Source organism: Nyctereutes procyonoides, unplaced genomic scaffold (assembly GCF_905146905.1).
Source record: "Nyctereutes procyonoides isolate TBG_1078 unplaced genomic scaffold, NYPRO_anot_genome, whole genome shotgun sequence".
Lineage (NCBI taxonomy): Eukaryota > Metazoa > Chordata > Mammalia > Carnivora > Canidae > Nyctereutes > Nyctereutes procyonoides.
Window position 1 is genome coordinate 14435487 of NW_026575147.1, and position 19311 is coordinate 14454797.

The following is a 19311-nucleotide window of genomic DNA, read 5'->3' on the forward strand; positions in this document are numbered from 1 at the left end:
TGGAGTTCAGAGCCCATGGTTTCCCATTTGCCTTAGCGCTGTACCTGTTCATAGAAAATGGTCCAAATTGAAATGCTCTGCACAGATAAGAAATGCACTACAAAATCACACTGAAGTTCACAGCAAAGATGACCTCTTAAAGGACCTGCAGGTGTTAGGGTCCCTAGGGCCCTATGAGTCCTGGGAGGTATGTGCCCTTGGGGCAGGGAGTACCAGTAAACACTTGGCTTTGTCCACTGAACTCATCATCCCCAGCAAGCTGCTGCATTCCTAACAACGCCCAGCAACCAGCCAGGCAAAGCACTGTCTCCCTTTGTGCTTCCCTACCCTCATTCTGAATTTAGATCAGGGTGAAGAGTAGAGAGAGAAGGAAATGAGCCAGAAAATAGAAAATTAATACTTGGTGGAGTCGTCATATTTTAATATTAATTTATAGGCAATGTCAGATCACCAGAGTTAAATCTTTTTATCAGCAGGCTGCTCTAGGGTTTGAAAATTGGCATCCATCATTGTAAATCAGGTCTCAGGAGCCCTAGGGAATGGTCTCTAAGGATGAGGGTTGATCCAGGGTGGGCAGAAATGTAAATACTTGATTAGCTGTGTCCTTTTCTTTCACACCAACCCTAAAATATTTCTACATCACATTGAGTGGCAATGGTATGTTAAATAGTTACGGGAGGTAAGAAGCTATTCAGGTTTATATGATTAGCCTACTTTTAATACTTGTCTTCTTCCCTATCAATCCTAGGAAACTGTTTTGGGAGAGGCACTTGTTTCGGGGTGGTATTCCTGGCTCATGGGTCTAGGAATGGGCTTATTCATCTCCTGTCTGCTCAGGCCCTAGCAGCATACCATTTCTCCCAGCTGGCCAGGTGTCCCATTTTTTGCCATGAGCCTGGGAGCAGGAGCACTAAAATGACTGGGATGACCTCCTGTGAGTCTCCTCTCTTGTCGTTGCAGCACTCTGCGGAGGGCGTGTGGTGAGAGTCCCCACGGGGAGCCTGGTGCGGGTGGTGGGCACTGAGCTGGTCATCCCCTGCAACGTCAGCGACTACGATGGCCCCAGTGAGCAGAACTTTGACTGGAGCTTCTCGTCTTCGGGGAGTGGCTTTGTGGAGCTGGCCAGCACCTGGGAGGTGGGCTTCCCAGCCCAGCTGTACCGGGAGCGCCTGCAGAGGGGCGAGATCGCGTTGAGAAGGACCGCCAATGATGCTGTGGAGCTGCACATAAAGAACGTTCAGCCCTCAGACCAGGGCCACTACAAGTGTTCCACCCCCAGCACAGACGCCACCGTCCAAGGCAACTATGAGGACACGGTACAGGTTAAAGGTATGTCCTCACTCATCCTGTCCGGGGCCAGACTTTTCTCTGCCACTCTGCTTTGTTGAGAAACTTAACTCCTCTGGGACTCTGCCCCCTCCCCCGCCCCTGGCCAAGGTACAGAGGTCTCTTACTTGACTGATTCAAAGCAGAGGCTAGGCCAGGTCACCCTTGAGGGCCCTTTCTCTTCATCACGATTCTGAACCACCCGTGACTGGTACAGTGGCAGGGCCCAGCTCTCTGCCGGGTAGCCTGCACTCGGTCCAATGGCTGGCTCTACCGTTTGTCAGCTGTGTGGCCGTGGGCATGTCATGGCCCATGTGGCCCGTTCTCCTCCTCTACAAAACAGTGCTTCCCTTAACCGTTGTGATTGTGAGGACAAGGTGAGTTAGCATGTATCAGGCCTCAGAGCAATTCCAGAGTCAGCATTCCTAAGGTTTGCAGTGAGAAGGTGATGGTTATGATGACATTCACTTTGATGGGAATATCAGATACTTCAAAGCTCATATCTTTGTGTCCTTCATGATTTAAGTGACCACTTGTGGGCAGCCCTGGTGGTGCAGCGGTATAGCGCCGCCTGCAGCCTAGGGCGTGATCCTGGTGATCCTGGAGACCCGGGATCGAGTCGCATGTCAGGCTCTCTGCATGGAGCCTGCTTCTCCCTCTGCCTGTGTCTCTGCCTCTCTCTCTCTCTCTCTCTCTCTCTCTCCTTCTGTGTGTCCCTATGAATAAATAAATAAAAAATCTTAAAAAAAAAATAAGTGCCCACTTGTTCTGGAATTTGGGTGGGTTGTATGTAGAGAAAGAACGATGTAGTCACTGCTAGCTTATGATGGAACCCTACTAACTTTTTGTTCTCATTCTGCAGAGAATCAAACCTTATGTATCTAGAAGGTTTAGGGTTTTTTTGGGTTTTGTTTTGTGTTTTTCCATTTTCCAAATTCTATTAGATTTATTCCCACATCCAATTTTCTGAACCCCATGTAGAATATCAGGCAGGATATTTCCCTGATTTACATATGAGGAAATGGAAGAGCATAGAGAGGTTAATTACTTGCCCAAAAATCATACAGCTGATTGGCAAATGAGCAAGAACATAGAAAGATGTTTGGGGCCAACAACATAGAAAGCTGATTATTGTTATTATTACTTAATTACACATTTATTTGTAACCTGCCTTATTCCAAAAAGTATTTATATCAGAGTAGGGAGTGTAGGTAACGATCGGGAAAGGAGAAGATGTATGTGATGATATAAGAAGAAGGGGATGATCCAGGTATTCATCCCCTCTGTAATGATGTACAGAACCCTGCCATGTCTCAGGTGCTGTTCCCCACATTCGACCCATGAGGGAATAAAACAACCATATCCATTATGGAGGTATTAAAACATGGAATCCACCTCTTTCCTCACCTCTTCCTTATAGAAAATCCTAAAGCTGTTTTGTTAGAAAAAGTCTCATGAGACATTCTTGCATTGCAGGTAAATAATGTGTTTTTTTAGTTATCACACACATACTGTACCTCCGTTAGGTCAGATACACACCTGTCTCCCCTGTAATTCTCATCCTGAGGAGTAGGGGGCAGCAGGAGAATTCACTGGGACCCTGTCCCCCAGTGTCTTCCTCTTTCTTCTCCAGTCTTAGGAAGGAAAGAGCAAAGAAGCAGCTTTTCTTGGGTGAGGAAAGCAGTTAGATGGCCATGAATGAGACTGGCTGGCTGCCCAGGTAGGGCCTCTGGTGGCCGCCACGCATGGCCCAGGGTCTGTCTGGCCGTCAGCTCTGTGGGTCTTGAAACCATTCAGCCATGTGTTGACAGATATCTGACTACGAGAACGGAGTCATGTTAACTGGACTCGCAGACTGACGGATATACTAGGTCATTATATTCATTTTGCAGTAGACAATTGTCTTTGGGTTAGGCCTTTCTAAAAATGAGGCAGTTCTTTTCCTTAAGGACACAAATTCATTTCTAAGTGGAATTTCAAGAAAAACCAAAGACCTAACGAATAGTAGCATTTGAGGATTCTTTTATCCAGCTCATAGAGGAGCCTAAGGGTGTAGAGCCTTGGTAGAGCCTCCTCTCTGGTTATCTTGATTATCACTTCCCTTTCCTCAGTAGCACTCACCAATACTTTAGTTTTTTTTTTTTTTTTTTTTTAAGATTTTATTTATTTATTCATGAGAGACACAGAGAGGGAGACAGGCAGAGACACAGGCAGAGGGAGAAGCAGGCTCCATGCAGGGAGCCTGATGTGGGACTTGATCCCGGGTCTCCAGGATCGCGCCCTGGGCCAAAGGCAGGTGCTAAACCACTGAGCCACCCAGGGATCCCTACTTTAGTTTTTTCCCCCCACCAATACTTTCTTGATTTCTGGCCCCCTTATTCTAGACTCTAAAGAGCCAGGCTTTTCCCAAATGGCCCTAATACAGGGTACGCAGCTGAGGGTTCTGCTTCCTTTGACTGGTTCCTATCCTGCACATACTTTCTGCTCACCCTAGTTATTCTTTTTTTTTTTTAATTCTATCTGTCTATCTATCTATCTATCTATCTATCTATCATCTATCTATCTATGATAGAGAGAGAGAGAGAGAGAGAGAAGCAGGCTCCATGCTGGGAGCCTGACGTGGGACTGGATCCCGGGTCTCCAAGATCACACCCTGGGCTGAAGGCGGTGCTAAATTGCTGAGCCACCGGGGCTGCCCTACCCTAGTTATTCTTAATGCATTTCCCAGGCCTCAGGCCACAGGCAGCTCTTGCTGTGCTTTTGCCCTCTTGGGATCATGTTGCTTTAGCTGGTGGAAGATTCTTCAGGCTCCCTGCTGTAGCCAGGTGCTCAGCCAGGAGTGTTGAACGGTAGGAGCCAGTTATTTTACCACTATTGCTGAGTGCCAAGCACCTCAGCTTCTCACTCCAGCAGTCATCCTCCTCCCCCCACCCCCCCTGCCCTCACCCCAGACCGGTCCAGTCGTCATCCCTTTGTAGAGCTGGGGAAACTGAGGCAGAGGGGAGTAAAGTAGCTTGCTCAGGGGTGGCAGAAACACATACCCAAGGCATCGCTCCCAAAAGGGGGAGGGTGCTCCGCCCAGTTCTGGTGGGAGTAAGGGTCCTTTTAGTGCCTCTTTTTCCTTTTCTCCCCTTCCTTGTTCTTTTTTCCCTTTTTCTTTTGTTTTTTCCTTGTTCAGATCAGAAAGTCGGCTGAGATTACACCCTAATTACAGTGGGAGAGCGTTCCCCCCACCCCCCCTCCCGTGGGCATCAGAACAGGGCCAGGGCGCAGAAGGCCCTGGAAGGGGCAGGAGCCTACGGAGGCGGGAGGGGCAGGGGCAGGGGCAGGGGCAGGGGCGCGGAGTGGGGCGAGGCAGGCTGACGGCTGTGCTTCCTCCCCGCAGTGCTGGCCGATGCCCTGCGCGTGGGTGCCGGCCCGCCGCCCGCCCCGGACCTGAGCCTGCGCCTGGGCGAGCCGTTCGAGCTGCGCTGCGCGGCGTCCACGGCGTCCCCGCTGCACACGCACCTGGCGCTGCTGTGGGAGCTGCGGCGCGGCGCGGCCCGGAGGAGCGTGCTGGGCCTGAGCCACGACGGCCGCTTCCGCCCGGGGCCCGGCTACGAGCAGCGCTACCGCGCGGGCGACGTGCGCCTGGACACCGTGGGCGGCGACGGCTACCGCCTGTCGGTGGCGCGCGCGCTGGCCTCGGACCAGGGCTCCTACCGGTGCGTGGTCAGCGAGTGGATCGGAGAGCAGGGCGGCTGGCAGGAGATTCAAGAGAAGGCCGTGGAAGTGGCCACCGTGCTGATCCAGCCCACGGGTGGGTGAGCCTCTGGAACGTGTCGGGCTGAGCGCTCTGCCCTGTGTTCTGGTGGGTGGCGGGAACGACCCAGGCGGAGCCCCGTGGGCCTTGCTGGCCAGGTTTGCGCTGGTCGGGTGAGGCCTCGCGTCCAGGGGCCGGGGGACCAGGTAGGATGGTGGTGAGAGTTTGGCGAGGGTGCATTCTTTTTTGTGCCCAGTCCCTAAGCTTTGCTTTACAGCTGCCTCTCGTCTGGATTCGTACTCCTGGGACGCTCGCTGCAGGCTGCGCGAAGTACTAAGACGGTTGTTGGCTGACAGATTAAGGCCCTTTAAGTGCCAGAATGAGGTCTGACCTGGTGTTCAGAGGGGCTTTGGGGCAGAGCTTCCCCCACTCTGCTCCCTTTGTCTTGTTTTGTCTTAATGGAGTGTTTCCTGAATTTCTGGATGTGCAACTGGTTCACCCCCACATGTCTGGTCTCCCTTCAGTCCTCTAGATGTGCCTTTCACGTCTCCTCAGATGTGCCATCCCAGCTAGGTGAGACTTCTCTCGAGCTGGGCCTCTTCTTGTTTTGTGTATGACACTTATCCCAGGAGCGTGCATATAGCCCTGGGGTCTGTCTCCCTGCAAGAAGTCCTGTGTCCTCTCACCTGTGAACCAAGCTTTGTTTTTGAAGAAACACACACACACTTTCTTAGTCCTGCTAGAAAGTAAGAAAATACAAGATACATTTTAGAAAACCCGTAAAAAGAAAAGTTATTATTGACTTAGTGTCCAACAAGCATTAATAAAGAACCTATACTGGGTGATCAGCTATGTCTGCGCCCCGGGGTCAGAAGTGCTTGAGGAATGTCCCCAGGCCTCATAGAGCCTCCTCCAGCTTTGGCAGAGACAGCATAAAGAGACCATGTCAGGATGAGATCATTGCTGTGGATGGATGACTGTCCCTGGTTTTCCGAGAGTCTGACATCTCCAGATCTGTCGCTGTGGCCTCCTGCTTTATCAACTGGGAAGACCATGGGCAGACTCATTTCTTGCATATAAATGTGAACGTGTGGCCGCTCTGTAGCTCAGATGAGAAGGGAAGCAGGAGATAGTACTCTTGGGGAGTATTTTTCCTCTGCAGGCTACATGGTCCTGAGCACTACACTCTGCATGTATACCACTGCACAGGAATTAGATTTTGTCAAAAGCAGGACTGGGGTTCCTGGGTGACTGCGGCCAGCAGTGAGGTGGGAGGTGCTCTTGCTGAGGAAAGGGACTACCCGTCATGGTCAGTCTTGGTTCTACTGGCTACAGAAATCACTTTCTGGGCAGCCCGGGTGGCTCAGTGGTTTAGCGCCGCCTTCAGCCCAGGGTGTGATCCTGGAGACCCAGGATCAAGTCCCATGTCAGGCACCCTGCGTGGAGCCTGTTCTCCCTCTGCCTGTGTCTGTGCCCCCCTCTTTCTCTCTCTCTCTCTCTTTCTCTCTCTCTCTCTCTGTGTGTGTGTGTCTCATGAATAAATAAATAAATAAATAAATAAAATCTTAAAAAAAAAAAAGAAATCACTTTCTTAGTGGGCTCAGGTCACCTTCCCTTAAGGAAGTGATCAATCTGTCCTAAGAAACTGGGATATTTACCTTGCATCACACAACTGTTCTCCGGGGTCAGAAGGGTTAAGAGTTTCATATTTGCAACAAGTGGGACACCTGGGTGGCTCAGTGGTTGAGTGCCTGCCTTCGGCCCAGGTCATGATCCCAAGGTCCTGGGATTGAGTCCCACCTTAGTTAGGCTCCCTGTATGGAGCCTGCTGCTCTCTCTGCCTATGTCTCCACCTCTCTCTGTGTGTGTCTCTAATGAATGAATGAATCAATCAATCTGTAAAAAAAAAAACAAAACAGATTTGCAACAAGTTATCTTTTTATGTGCTATTTCAATTGTAAAGGTATATTTTATTTCAAATAGGCCATAAAGGGATCCCTGGGTGGCGCAGCGGTTTGGCGCCTGCCTTTGGCCCAGGGCGCGATCCTGGAGACCCGGGATCGAATCCCACGTCGGGCTCCCGGTGCATGGAGCCTGCTTCTTCCTCTGCCTATGTCTCTGCCTCTGTGTGTGTGTGTGTGTGTGTGACTATCATAAATAAATAAAAATTTTTAAAAAAAGTTTAAAAAAAAAAAACAAATAGGCCATAAAACCCATAATATTGAGTGTAAGACTTGACAACTCTGAACCTCTTAGGCACCTAATAGCATCTGGCTGTCATTTGAGCCTGGGTTTTGTAACCATTTTGTGCCATGGGCTGCTGCTGCTGCCTTTTTTTTTTTTTTTTTAAGATTTTATTTATTCATGAGAGATACAGAGAAAGAGGCAGAGACACAGGCAGAGGGAGAAGCAGGCTCCATGCAGGGAGCCTGAGGTGGAACTGTATCCCAGGACCCTATGATCACAACCTGGGCCAAAGGCAGATGCTCAACCACTGAGCCACCCTGGCGTGTCCCGTCCCATGGGCTTCTTTGACAGTCTTTTGAAGCCCACAGACCTCTTCAGAATTAACGTGTTTTAGTTCAGTAAATCGTCTATAAGATGACAAAGGAAAATGATTGTATTGGAATAAGTATCAAAATATTTTAAGACAAATTTTTTATATAGTAATATTGGGCTTTGTTAATGCCTTAAGTAATATATAGTGGCAGGTTTAACAACCACTGTAATTTCCCAAGTAGCAATGAATGCAAATGATTCTTTAAGATATCATTTGCAACAATTGCAATGTAACTTGAAACAATTTATGATTTCTGTTGGGCCAGAGTTCCAGGGACAGATAATACCATTAGTGGTTTTCACTTAGTTTCGTAGTGAGAGCAGATGCTATATTTCAGGTAGAGATTAGTCAAAACAACGATGTTTTCCCGCCTGGGTCACAGACTTGCTAAATTGTCATCTTGGACCCCAGGTTAGGAACCACCACACTAGAGTGCTGGCTTTTCTCTCTTTGTCAACACCTGCAATATCCATAGCTAGCTTCTTAAAAATCTTATTGCATTGTCATGATAAACAGCCCAAAGCTACCTAAACAGTGGGGCTGTGTTACATATGTGGGATTACCCCTCCCCCCCATGTCAGGAGTGGTCTGGTTCACGCCCAGATCTTGGTGTCTAATTTATGGACGCGGTTATATCCAATAGGAGAAATCTTCACCACCACAGGCTTTGTCTGGGGTGCCCCCTTGCATTATGAGTCCTTAGAAATCTTTTTTTTTTTCTTCTGCCTTCTCCATCCTGTCTCCCAACCATGAACCCCTCCCAATCCAGAACATACGGGGAACAATGGTCAGTTACGTGGCAAGCTATTTAGCAACTTGCAGAGAGAAGATTGCAAAGTGAATTCTTCCACTGAAGAGACATTTCTGCCGATATTCCTAAACCTAAGAATCTGGTTTCTCCATATGCACAATCCACAGCTGCATGTCTAGCCCTTCTTCACTCACCTCCTTCCCTCCTGAGCCACCTTTTGCCTCCGGCTGGCACAGAGGGACTCCAGCAGTATTCCAGCAGCCCTAACCGTAAGCATTGTACGTGGGACTATTGGAACCACAGTGCAGGCTCAGAGCAGTGGTTTCCATACGGACTCCTTTCAAAAGATGCCCTCAAATTACCTTTAGCCCCTTTAAGGAGGTGAAGGAGGAGGAAGAATTTGGAGGGTGGGTGAAGGTGAGAAATCAGACTTTTAAATTGCCTTTTATAAATACCCATCTCATTTTCTGTATTTGTCAAAGTGGGTCTTGAACTTGGCCTGAAGGGCTTGTGGGAAATGTTGTCAGGCTTTGGAAATAGGCAGAGGAAAGCAGTCCGCTCTGAAGGGCAACAAGGCCTGTGGGGTTCGGCCTTTTCTGAACCTGCCACCATCCTTTGTTGCTGAGCTTACTCAGGAGAGCCACTGATGAAGACCAGGGCTGTGCCTCCACTTGAATCCCCTGGGAAGTGTTAGCTATTTCTCATCGAAAGGGTTGTTCCCAGAGCATTAGCACAAGTCAAATGTTTTTCTACTCTGATTACAGATGTTTGGCTTCTTAAAAAACAAAACAAAACAAAACAAAAAAACTTCAGTAACGTAAAATGTTTCCATGTAAAAAGCTTTGACAGGGGAATGCTGAAACCAGATCTGCCTTGAGACTGTGACACTAGATACTTCAGTGCTTCATCTAAATATAGTCTACTTTTAATTATCCACACTCCTGTGAGAAGGCAGCAGCGTGGATAATCCAAGAGTCATTGTGTTTTGGTTTTAGAATATGCTTTATGTTTGACTTTAAGGCGGATATGCCTAATAGAATAAATGATGCTCTACGTCTATTCCATTGCATTGCATTTTGAAGGCTTGACTCATAAGGCATTTTTGTCTGGTTTCATTTTCCTGGTCCTTCTGTTTAGGATTTTCAACTCTTTTACCCAGAAGATGGTTGTACCCTCACCTCCTGCACTCCAGCCTCCAACGCCAAATCCCTGGTCCCCAAGTCAGAACTGAACTGTCCTTTCTCTGTAAAATCACCCAAGTCTTATCATGCACATGGAGAAAGTATAATTTTAGTTTTGTGAAGTCCATCTTCTTTTCAAACAAGTGTTAACAGTTAAGAGCAGGGTCCCTGGAGGCAGACAGCCTACTTTTAAATCCCAACTCCGCAGTATTTTACCTGTGTGACCTTGGGCAAGTTACTTAACTTCTCTGCCCTTCAGTTTCCTTATCAGTAAAATGAAGATAAAAATAGTAGTTACAAAAAAAAAAAATAGTAGTTACCTCCTAGGGCCGTTTTGAAGGTTAACATTTCCAAGGCACTCAGAACAGTATAATATTGTAAGTGTATGTGTTTCCCATTCTTAGTGTTTTCATGGAATGAAAAGAAATACGTTATGATTTCCTTTATTTATTCAGTAAATACTTCTCAAGCGCTTACAATTTTGGTACAAAACCTTCTAACTTTAATGCCATAAATAAGAACATAAAAGGAGATGATCTAAAGGGGAGGAGGGGCACACATAACCCAGATTATCTAGATTTTTTTTTTTTTTCATTTTCAAGTTCTACGAGCGGCCGTGGCCAGGAGTATGTCTGTGGCTGAGGGAAAGGAGCTGGATCTGACCTGCAACATCACAACAGACCGAGCAGATGACGTCCGACCCGAGGTGACATGGTACTTTAGCAGGACACCGGATGGCACTTTGCCTGGCTCCCTCATGTTGGCACGGCTGGACCGGGATTCCCTGGTGCAGAGCTCTCCCCACATTGCTTTGAGTCATGTGGATGCACGCTCCTACCATTTACTGGTTCGAGATGTTATCAAAGAAAACTCTGGCTACTATTTCTGCCACGTGGCACTCTGGGCACCCGGACACAACAGGAGCTGGCACAAGGTGGCCGAAGCCAGGTCTGCCCCTGCCAGTGTGGACGTGACCAGGCTAGGTGAGTGGTTGGGAAGATGGCTCTTAGCCTCTCTGGCTTGCTCCCTTCCCTGGGAGATGAGGATGAGTCAGAGCACTGCGCCTTTTGCGTTATCTTGGCATTCTTTACATCAGGGTGAGTGTACTTGAGCCTGGACAGATCCCAAGCTGGGGGTGGGGAGGAGAGCAAAGCGGGCTGAAACAGAATCTGGCAGGCAAGGGAAATGTTTAGATAATGTGGCCTTAGTTGTCTCAATACCCTCATTTGAGAGGATATAGTTTCCTTTTGTTGTCAAGATTTGCAGGGTCGGCCCTGCTGAATGGCTCTTTGAAATGGATCTTTGTTGGAGCCAGAACACTGCCATTCTTCCTTTCCTTTTCCTAGACTCTGAGGTGCTCTCTGGCAGGAGGTGGTGGTTTCCTAAAGTCCAGAGCAGAAAGAATTCCTTGAGCTAACGGAATGTGCTTGGGTTTTTTTTGCCCCCCTCCCCCAATGCCCTGGAATCCCACAATGATTTTATTTGTCGATACCAGTTAAATAGCATGGCCTTCCTGTTTCCCCAGGCTCTTGCACCCGCTACAAGTCCCCAGTGGAGGAGCAGAGTGGCTCTCAGCTGTGGGCCACCGGGTCCTCACTTTGTAACTGCTTGGCATATATGTGAAATTGTCATACCTTTCTTTTTTACCACTGTCATCTTCCCTGCCCCTCGTTTCAATAAATGCTTGCCCTGCAGGCCCAACGTTTTTAATTTTTGTCACTAGCTTGTGATTAATTACCGGTTAAGCCTTAAGCAGGACAGGGTTGATTGGAGGATGGGGTGTTTCCCTTCCTACCTTGTCCAAAGGTGGAGATGAGCCTACCAGTCAGTCAGCCTACCCTGCTGTTTTGAGCTTGATCTCTCTGCTGTCCCGTGGCTATTCTGAGCCCCAGTGCAGGCATTTGGCATCCCTCTGACGTTAGTGGGCAAACCAGATCTTTAAAGGCCAGGAAATCATTTCCCCTGTTGTCTGATACTGAGCATCCTCCCACCATGACCCCCATCTCACGCTGTGCTCTTCCTGGTCTCTGCATCAAAATCTCCTGGGTTAGTGGCACATTCACTGTCTGTTTCTCCCTAATACGCCTTTATTTGGGCCTTTATTTGGCAGAGTGGGGGAGTTGGCAAGTGGGGACCGAGGGGGCAGGGTGAAGTGGAAGAAGAGAGTGAGCAGAAGCTTGGCCAATTCAGAGTGAGACCAGGCAGGGTGTTAATCATCCCTGGTAGCAAAGTGATTCTTTGATATCTGCACAGTAAAAGGCACAGGCTTTATCTGGCGAGCTTTTTATTCCTGCCGTCTGAACCTGTGCGAGACTCTCGCTAGGAAGTACTGAACTGGAACAATGTTGGCCCAGCTAGAACTCTCCTTAGCAACCTTCAAAATAAAACAGATGTTGTCAGCACCGAAAAGAAGATTTTTCATCTCTGGAGCTGAATTTGTCTCACGGCTCTGATCCTCGGTGCATTGTGTGCTGCTGTCAAATCCCTGCGCTGACTCCCAGTACCCCCTCCCCCTCCAACTTAGAATCAGCTCTGGTGCTGGTTTTTTTTTTTTTTTTTGAAAGCCTGGTCTGCGCTCCAGTGTGAGGGCCTCTTTGAAGTGCTGTCGTTCTGATCCCAGCATCGCCTGGGGGAGATGCGCCTGGGGGAGACGTGGGGTGGGGGTGGGGAGTGGGGGTGTCAGAAAGCAGGAGGGTTGCTCCGGGAGGGAATGGGCTCTTTTAACTGGAAGGGATTTGTTGGTGGTGATGTTCTCCAGAGGGTGAGAAGAAATGAAAAGATTAAATTGTGGGAAAAGGCTCCATTATTATCCTGGGGATCCAGTTGTTTGTTTTCCTGCAGAGTGCCAGGAAAACCACTGTCCTGAAAGTCACAGCCTGCTTTATGCTGACCCATGGGAGGTATGCAGGACCCGCACCTTGCACGTTGTTTTGCACATGAAGGGCACACTCAGTAAACATTGGCTGAATTGAGCACTTGGCTGTGCTCAAGTATGTGCACAGGAAAGCAAGAATTGCAAAGAAAGCAGTGACAATTAATTTAGAGAATATGCAGAGATACACGCACATGGGTAAACCTTCTGGGAGCGTAAATGGTAGAAAAACCGCTTGCATTCTTCTTTCTTCCTCTTGAATCTCCTCCTAACCCTGCCTATGACTCACACCATTACAGCTGCTTGGACACTCATTCAGGAGGCGAGTTGGGCAGGAGTACAGCTGCAGACCTTTCCCTAGGACCTCCAGAGATGGATGGGCCTGGCCTGATGCCATAGGATTGTTGTCTCTAGATACACAACCTGTACGTGCACGCATGTGGATACGTGACCGCGTGCATCTTGGGGCCTGTTGGAGGTGATGGAGGAGTGTCCAAAAAAGACAGGAAGATAGGTGACCCGCCAAGGACTCTGTTTATGTAGGCCATCCTAGGTTATGTGATTATGGGATGTTGTCACAAAAGAGTTCTTGAGGAAGTTGGTTCCTTATGCGGGTGTTAACACAGAACTTTGAGTTTTGTTGCTCGATAAAAATAATCATTACTGTTTATCAAACGGTTACTAGAAATTGGGCACTAGTCCAAGGGCTTTACGTGCATTAAATATCTGACTTCCATATAACCTTGTGAGTGAGATACTGGCCACTATTCCCATCTGAAAATCACTGATCTTTATTTTGCTTATGATTCTGAGGATCAGGATTTAGGGAAGGACACATCAGGGTTCATCACTCATGCACACAGGGACAGCTGGGACGACTAGAGATGGGGATCCCCTTCCATATGGCTTCCTCGTGTGCATGACACTGTTCTCCTGGCCCTCCCTATCTCACCCAGGTCCTTTGCATGTGGCTTGGGTTTCTCATAACATTCTTCTCGGGACAGTCACACTTCTTACATGGTGACTGGCTTCCAAGAGCAGGAAGTACATGTTCCCAGCCAGTTGAAAGCTGGCCCTGGCCTTGGCACAGTGTCACTTTGGCTGCTTTCTATGGGTCATGGCCATCACAGAGTCTGTTCAGCTTCAAAGGGACAGAGAGAAAGAGACCTCATGTCTCTTAAAAAAAAAAAAAAAGATTTTATTTATTTATTCATGAGAGACAGAGAGAGAGAGGCAGAAACATAGAGGGAGAAGCAGCCTCCCTGCAGGGGGCCTGATGCAGGACTGGATCCCTTGACCCCAGGATCACAACCTGAGCCAAAGGCAGGTGCTCAACCACTGAGCCTCCCAGGCGCCCCAGAGACCCCATCTCTTAGAGTAACAAGGCATGGAAGATGGGAAACATTACTGTAGACATCTTTGGAAAATAGAATCTACCGAATGGTGAAGGCTTTTTCTTTTATTTCAAAAGAAATGTTTAGAATGACTTACAGAGAATTATGTTCCAAGACAAGTCTGTCCCAAGTATTGTCATCTTATGTGGAAACATTTTGGCTCTGGGAATCAGCTTTATTCCTGAACATTTAGCATTGAGTCCTAAAAGCTGGGCCATTCTTGTCTTTATTTGCTTGGGGTTAGTGCACAGAGCAGATGAGGGAGTTGAAGCTGATTTGGGTCTTCTCATATGTTCCATGGAGATCAGGGCAGTGCTGTGCATGGGTCCAGCGAGTCCAGGAGTACTTGCAGCAGCTGGGTGGCCTGTGGTGATTTTGTAGAGGGCAAGAAAAAGCCTCTTTTACTAGGATTTATGTCCTACTTTTGAAGGAGGGAAAAAAAAAAAACACACACACAAAGTTGACCTGCAAAATTAAGCCCAATTTAAAGTAAGGGGTATGGGGAATCTGGGTGGCTCAGTCCATTAAGTGTCTGCCTTCAGCTCAGGTCATGATCTCAGGGTCCTGGGATCAAGCCCTGCGTCAGGCTCTCTCCTCATTGGGGAGCCTGCTTCTCCTTCTTCCTCTGCTGTGCCCCTTGCTTGTGCTCTCTTGCTCTCTCTGTCAGCTAAATAAATAAAATCTTTAAAAAAATAAAGTAAGATATAGAATCAAGATGAAAAAGGGTAAAAACAAATCAGGATAGATATCGCAAGGTGGTTGGGATGCATTAGTTAGCTGCACTCAAGCACTGAATTTGCCTCTGAAGTTTTGAAGAGTTGGGGCAAAGAGAACTGTGATTGCACAGTTCACCTCTGATGAAGGGAAACGGAGAGCCAAACTTTTTGTTGACACTGAATTTATCATGCGCCTTTTTATGTAAGGGCATTGGATAACATAATGGACAGTGCTTTCAACTGTTCTTTTATGAAAGGCTGAGTGATTGTTTAAATGGATGTTTCTCGTCTCCACTCTCTATAAAAGCTGAGAGCGTAAATCTTAAGTGTGTGAAGGAGTTTCTGTAAGAAGCTGAGTTACCGTAGAGGACAAACGTTGCTTTGTGTCGATCCAATTTAGTTTATGGCTAGAACTGGAGAATCTGTGGAGGAATGGCTAGTTAATCTGCATAGTAGGCCATCTCTCTCTGCAATCAGAGGTCTCAAATGAGCCTTTGGCACGGATTGGATACTAATCAGTTTATGGTTGAGCTCTCTGCCCAAAGTACCCGACTTCTGCGGTGTTAATTGGAGAAGGTTTCGTGGGTTTCAGCTACAAGAGCAGGAGGAGGCAGAGCTGAGTTGGGCTTTTTAGTCTTAAAAACCTGATTTGCATTCTTCCCCACTAGAGGACTGTCCCCTCTTCCAGCAGTGTGCCAGCAAGGAAGGTAATTATTTTTCTTTAAAAGGAGCTGCTAATCTGCTAAGTACTTGGTAGAGACTTCAGAGTTCTGTGCCATCCATGGGAGATAAGATTCAGATCTGCAGAACATTAGGGGCCGCTATTATCAGCTCTCTGTCCACGGTTACCTCTGAAGACAGAATAGCAAGTGGGCCAATCCCGGAGTCCTGCTCCACCATCTTCTAGCCGTGTTGTGTTGGGTGTGTTGCTTTGCTTTTCTTGGTTTCGTGGAATGTGCACGAAGTGCTTATAGCACTTAAAGTGCTTATAGGACCCTGGGATCATGCCCTAAGCCGAAGGCAGACGCTCAACTACTGAGCCACCCAGGTGCCCCTGCACCAAGTTCTTACCTAACTAAGGCATACAAGTCTGTCTCAGGGCATGGAGGGGCTAGGGATGTGTGTCCTGGAAGCTGCTGCTCCCAAGGAGAAGGGGTTGAGATGACCACACCCAGGCCCCTTCCTGTCCCTGCTCCCAAATCTGGTAATTCACTCTTCTGCCTCTGGGAGCAGCAAGTAAGGATGAAGATAGAAAAACTGCATAAGGGTTATCCAAACGATACTACTATTTTTTCCAAAATAGGCTAATGCTGGAAACCACCTCATAATAAAGGTTCTACTAAGGAAGGGTCAAGTGTCTCCCCAACACAACAGACTTTTTGTAGCCTTGTCTGTTTAAACGTTAGGGAACAGGGATGCTTGGGTGCTCAGTGATTGAGCGCCTGCCCTTGACCCAGGGCATGATCCTGGAGTCCCAGGATCGAGTTCCACATTGGGCCCCCCGCATGGAGCCTGCTTCTCCCTCTGCCTTGTCTCTGCCTCTGTCTCTGTGTGTCTCTCATGAATAAATAAATAAAATCTTAAAAAAAAAATTAGGGGACATTTAATTGTTATGCAAATGACAAGAGTAGCAACTCTGACCGTCAACTTGCTCTACCTCGGTGGAGTACCTGCCCAGTTCAAGAAACTAGAACTCTGCATCAGCAAAGACAAGGGCCCGCCTTCTCCTGTTCCCTGTAACTCATGCACGCAGCTTGCTCCTCTGATTAGCTCTCCCAAGCTAACGAAGCTTCAGTGCGGGTATTAGAACAGGGCCCTGTTGTACACAGTTCAGGATTAGTGCCTCAGCTATGATTACCACTCTTGCCTTTTGGGATGTAGTGGGCTTCAAGAAAGCATTAATAACCAGGTGTGTGAGGAGGCTGTGCAGTTTGGTCCTGGTGGGAGCCCGGCCATAATTCTGCTCACACATGTCGCGCAAGACCTTAGGCTCCCAACCCAACTTGTCTGGGCTTTGGGTTTTGTTTGGCTTTGTTTTTCCTTTATTCCATTTGGAAAACATACATGAAAATTGTACCTGTCATAAGGTTGTTAGGCTTAATCGAAAATGCAAGGAAAGAGTACAGCGCAGCCCCTGGCATATAGGAAGCCCTCAATCCGTGCCAGCTGCTGTGACTGTCATTGTAAAACAGGGATGATGATAATACCATCTTTACGGAATTATTGTGAGAGAGGCAGTCAGGACACCTGGGTGGCTCAGTGGTTGAATGTCTGCCTTTGGCTCAGATCATTTTGGGGTCCTGGGATCGCGTCCTGAATCCTGTGTCTTCCTCTGCCCATATCTCTGCCTCTCTCTCTGTGTGTCTCTCATGAATAAATAAATAACACCTGAAAAAAAGAAAAAAAGAAAAGAAAAAGGAGGCAATCTATGTGAAAACCTTCAGTGCTGGTCCATGTACACAGTAGGTTCAGAGAATTTCCTTTAATAAATTAGCCAAGGATTCTGACAGCTTTTCACCATTTTTGAAAGTGATAACACGGGAGTTTAATGACCTGTATTTAAAAAAAACAAAAACAACAAGTCTTGCTTTGGGCAGGGGGTGGGGAAGGAGTTGCAGTGTTGGTGGCCCTAGCTTTAGGAGATGGTGTGCATAGGAGCAGATAGCATCCTGGAGCTAGATTAGGGGGCAGGTCCTTACTTCTAAGAATAGAAGTATTGCTGTCATGCTTAGACTGGCCTCAGTATTTGGTGAAAGGGCTTACAATGCGGGTGGGCTGTTGTTAATTTTTTTTTTAACTTTTCAAAATACAAATTTTAAAAAACTTAACACAGAATTAGAAAGAGGTACCAGCTTCCATAATTACCAGTATTTGGCTAATCTTATTTCATCTCTCCTGTCTCCTGCAGTTGTGCACGTGCATGCATGCAAATACACACACACTTTTTTTTCTGGAAGAATTTAAAGCCTATCCTAGACACATGTCATTTTGACATTAAGTGCTTTAGCATGCATCCTTAACTGATAAGCATTTTTGCAACATAACCACCATTGCATTCTTAGCTGATTTCTTGATGAGATCAAGCAGGATATAGTGCTAATCAGTAGTGAAATGCTTAGGCCAGAAATGAGCATTTTTTTTTATTAAAGATTTTATTTATTTATTCATGAGAGAGAGACACACACACACAGAGGCAGAGACACAGGCAGAGGGAGAAGCAGGCTCCATGCAGGAGCCCAATGCAGGACTCAATCCCGGGACTCCAGGACCATGCCTGGGGCCGAAGGCAGGCGCCAAACCACTGAGCTGCCCAAGGATCCCCAGAAATGAGCACTTTTATGCAAAGTATTAAATTTATTCCAGTTGAGCAAGTGTATTAATATCTTTTATGTACAAGGCACTGCAGGCATAGTACATGCAGATGAATTACGTAGGTAGTCCCTGACCCTGGGCAGAGTCCTAGAGAAGGTCCATAAGGCATACATACAATAATAATCAAAGATCAAGGCAGCATTGAGATAAAATCCTTGGAGAGCCATAAGCCTGGTGGGAGGTAGGGTCTCTGTGAAGGCTTGTTGAACACAAAGTCGAGGTGTGACAGGTGAGTTCAAAGTAGGCAGTCTCCATTAGTAGGAAAGGCTAGATAGAAGACGTGTGTGCACGATGGATTTCAAAGAATAGGCACAGTCTCTGCCAATGATATTTATAATTGTAAAACAGCAATAAAGGGAAATTTTTGTACACTAAAACACAGAACCCACCTGTACTCCTGACATTCTGACATGGTAAAGCCATATCTTCTGCTTGGAGGTGGTTTGGAGGTTATCCTTGTTGTCTTGGCCAGAGGCAAAGGGAGCCCAGATGAGGGTGGTGTACATGAGGTTTCCACTTTTGTTCACAAATATTTATAGAGCATGTACTGTGTGCAAGTCCCAGAATGGGAGCCGTGTGAGAGTTAGGGACCCTCAGAGTGGACAGTCAAAGATGGCACACAATTCTGGTGGAGGTGACTCAGGAGAGTGAATAATAATAATTGAGAAGTTAGGAGGTGTGGCAGCAGGAATAATAATTGAGAAGTTAGGAGGAAGAATAGCCATGTCTGTTTAGAGTGGGAGTCAGCTGCATGCACGTGTGTATATATGTATGTGTATGGATGGATATGTGCTTCTATATGTGTGTATGTGTGCATGGATATATGTGTATGCATATATGTATGTGTGCATGCATACGTATGTGTGTATGTGTATGAATGTGTGCTTGTGTGTGCGTGGACATAAGAGTGTGTGCATGCATGTGTGTATAGGTATGCATGTGTATGAATGTGTCCTTATGCACGTGCATGTATGAGTGTGTATGTGCATGCATGTATATATGCGTGTGTATGAGTGTGTGCTTGCGTGTGTGGATATGAGTGTGTGTGTACATGTGTGCATAGGTATGCATATATATGAATGTGTGCTTATATGTGTACATGGATATAAGTGTGTGCATGTGTATGAATGTGTGCTTATGTATGTGCATGGATATAAGTGTGTATTGCATGTGTGCGTATATGTGCATGTGTATGAATGTGTGCTTGTGCATATGCATAGATATGAGTGTGTGTATGTGCATGCATGCGTGCATAGGTGTGCATGTGTATGAATGTGTGCTTATCTGTGTGCATGGATGTATATATTTGCATGCATGTATATGTGTGTATGTGTATGAATGTGTGCTTATGTGTGTGTGTGGATATAAGAGTATGTATGTATGCGTGCATATGTTCA

General features: G+C 47.1%; 1 protein-coding gene across 1 annotated transcript in view; it reads left to right on the forward strand.

Annotated features, from left to right (window-relative positions):
* The window catches only part of PTGFRN (prostaglandin F2 receptor inhibitor), a 78118-nt gene that overhangs the window by 36451 nt on the left and 22356 nt on the right, over positions 1-19311 (forward strand). Inside the window, exons 2-4 of the mRNA XM_055312145.1 lie at positions 961-1329; positions 4712-5125; positions 10163-10543. Of these exons, the coding sequence (XP_055168120.1) occupies positions 961-1329; positions 4712-5125; positions 10163-10543 (1164 nt within the window). The remainder of the gene's footprint in view (positions 1-960; positions 1330-4711; positions 5126-10162; positions 10544-19311) is intronic.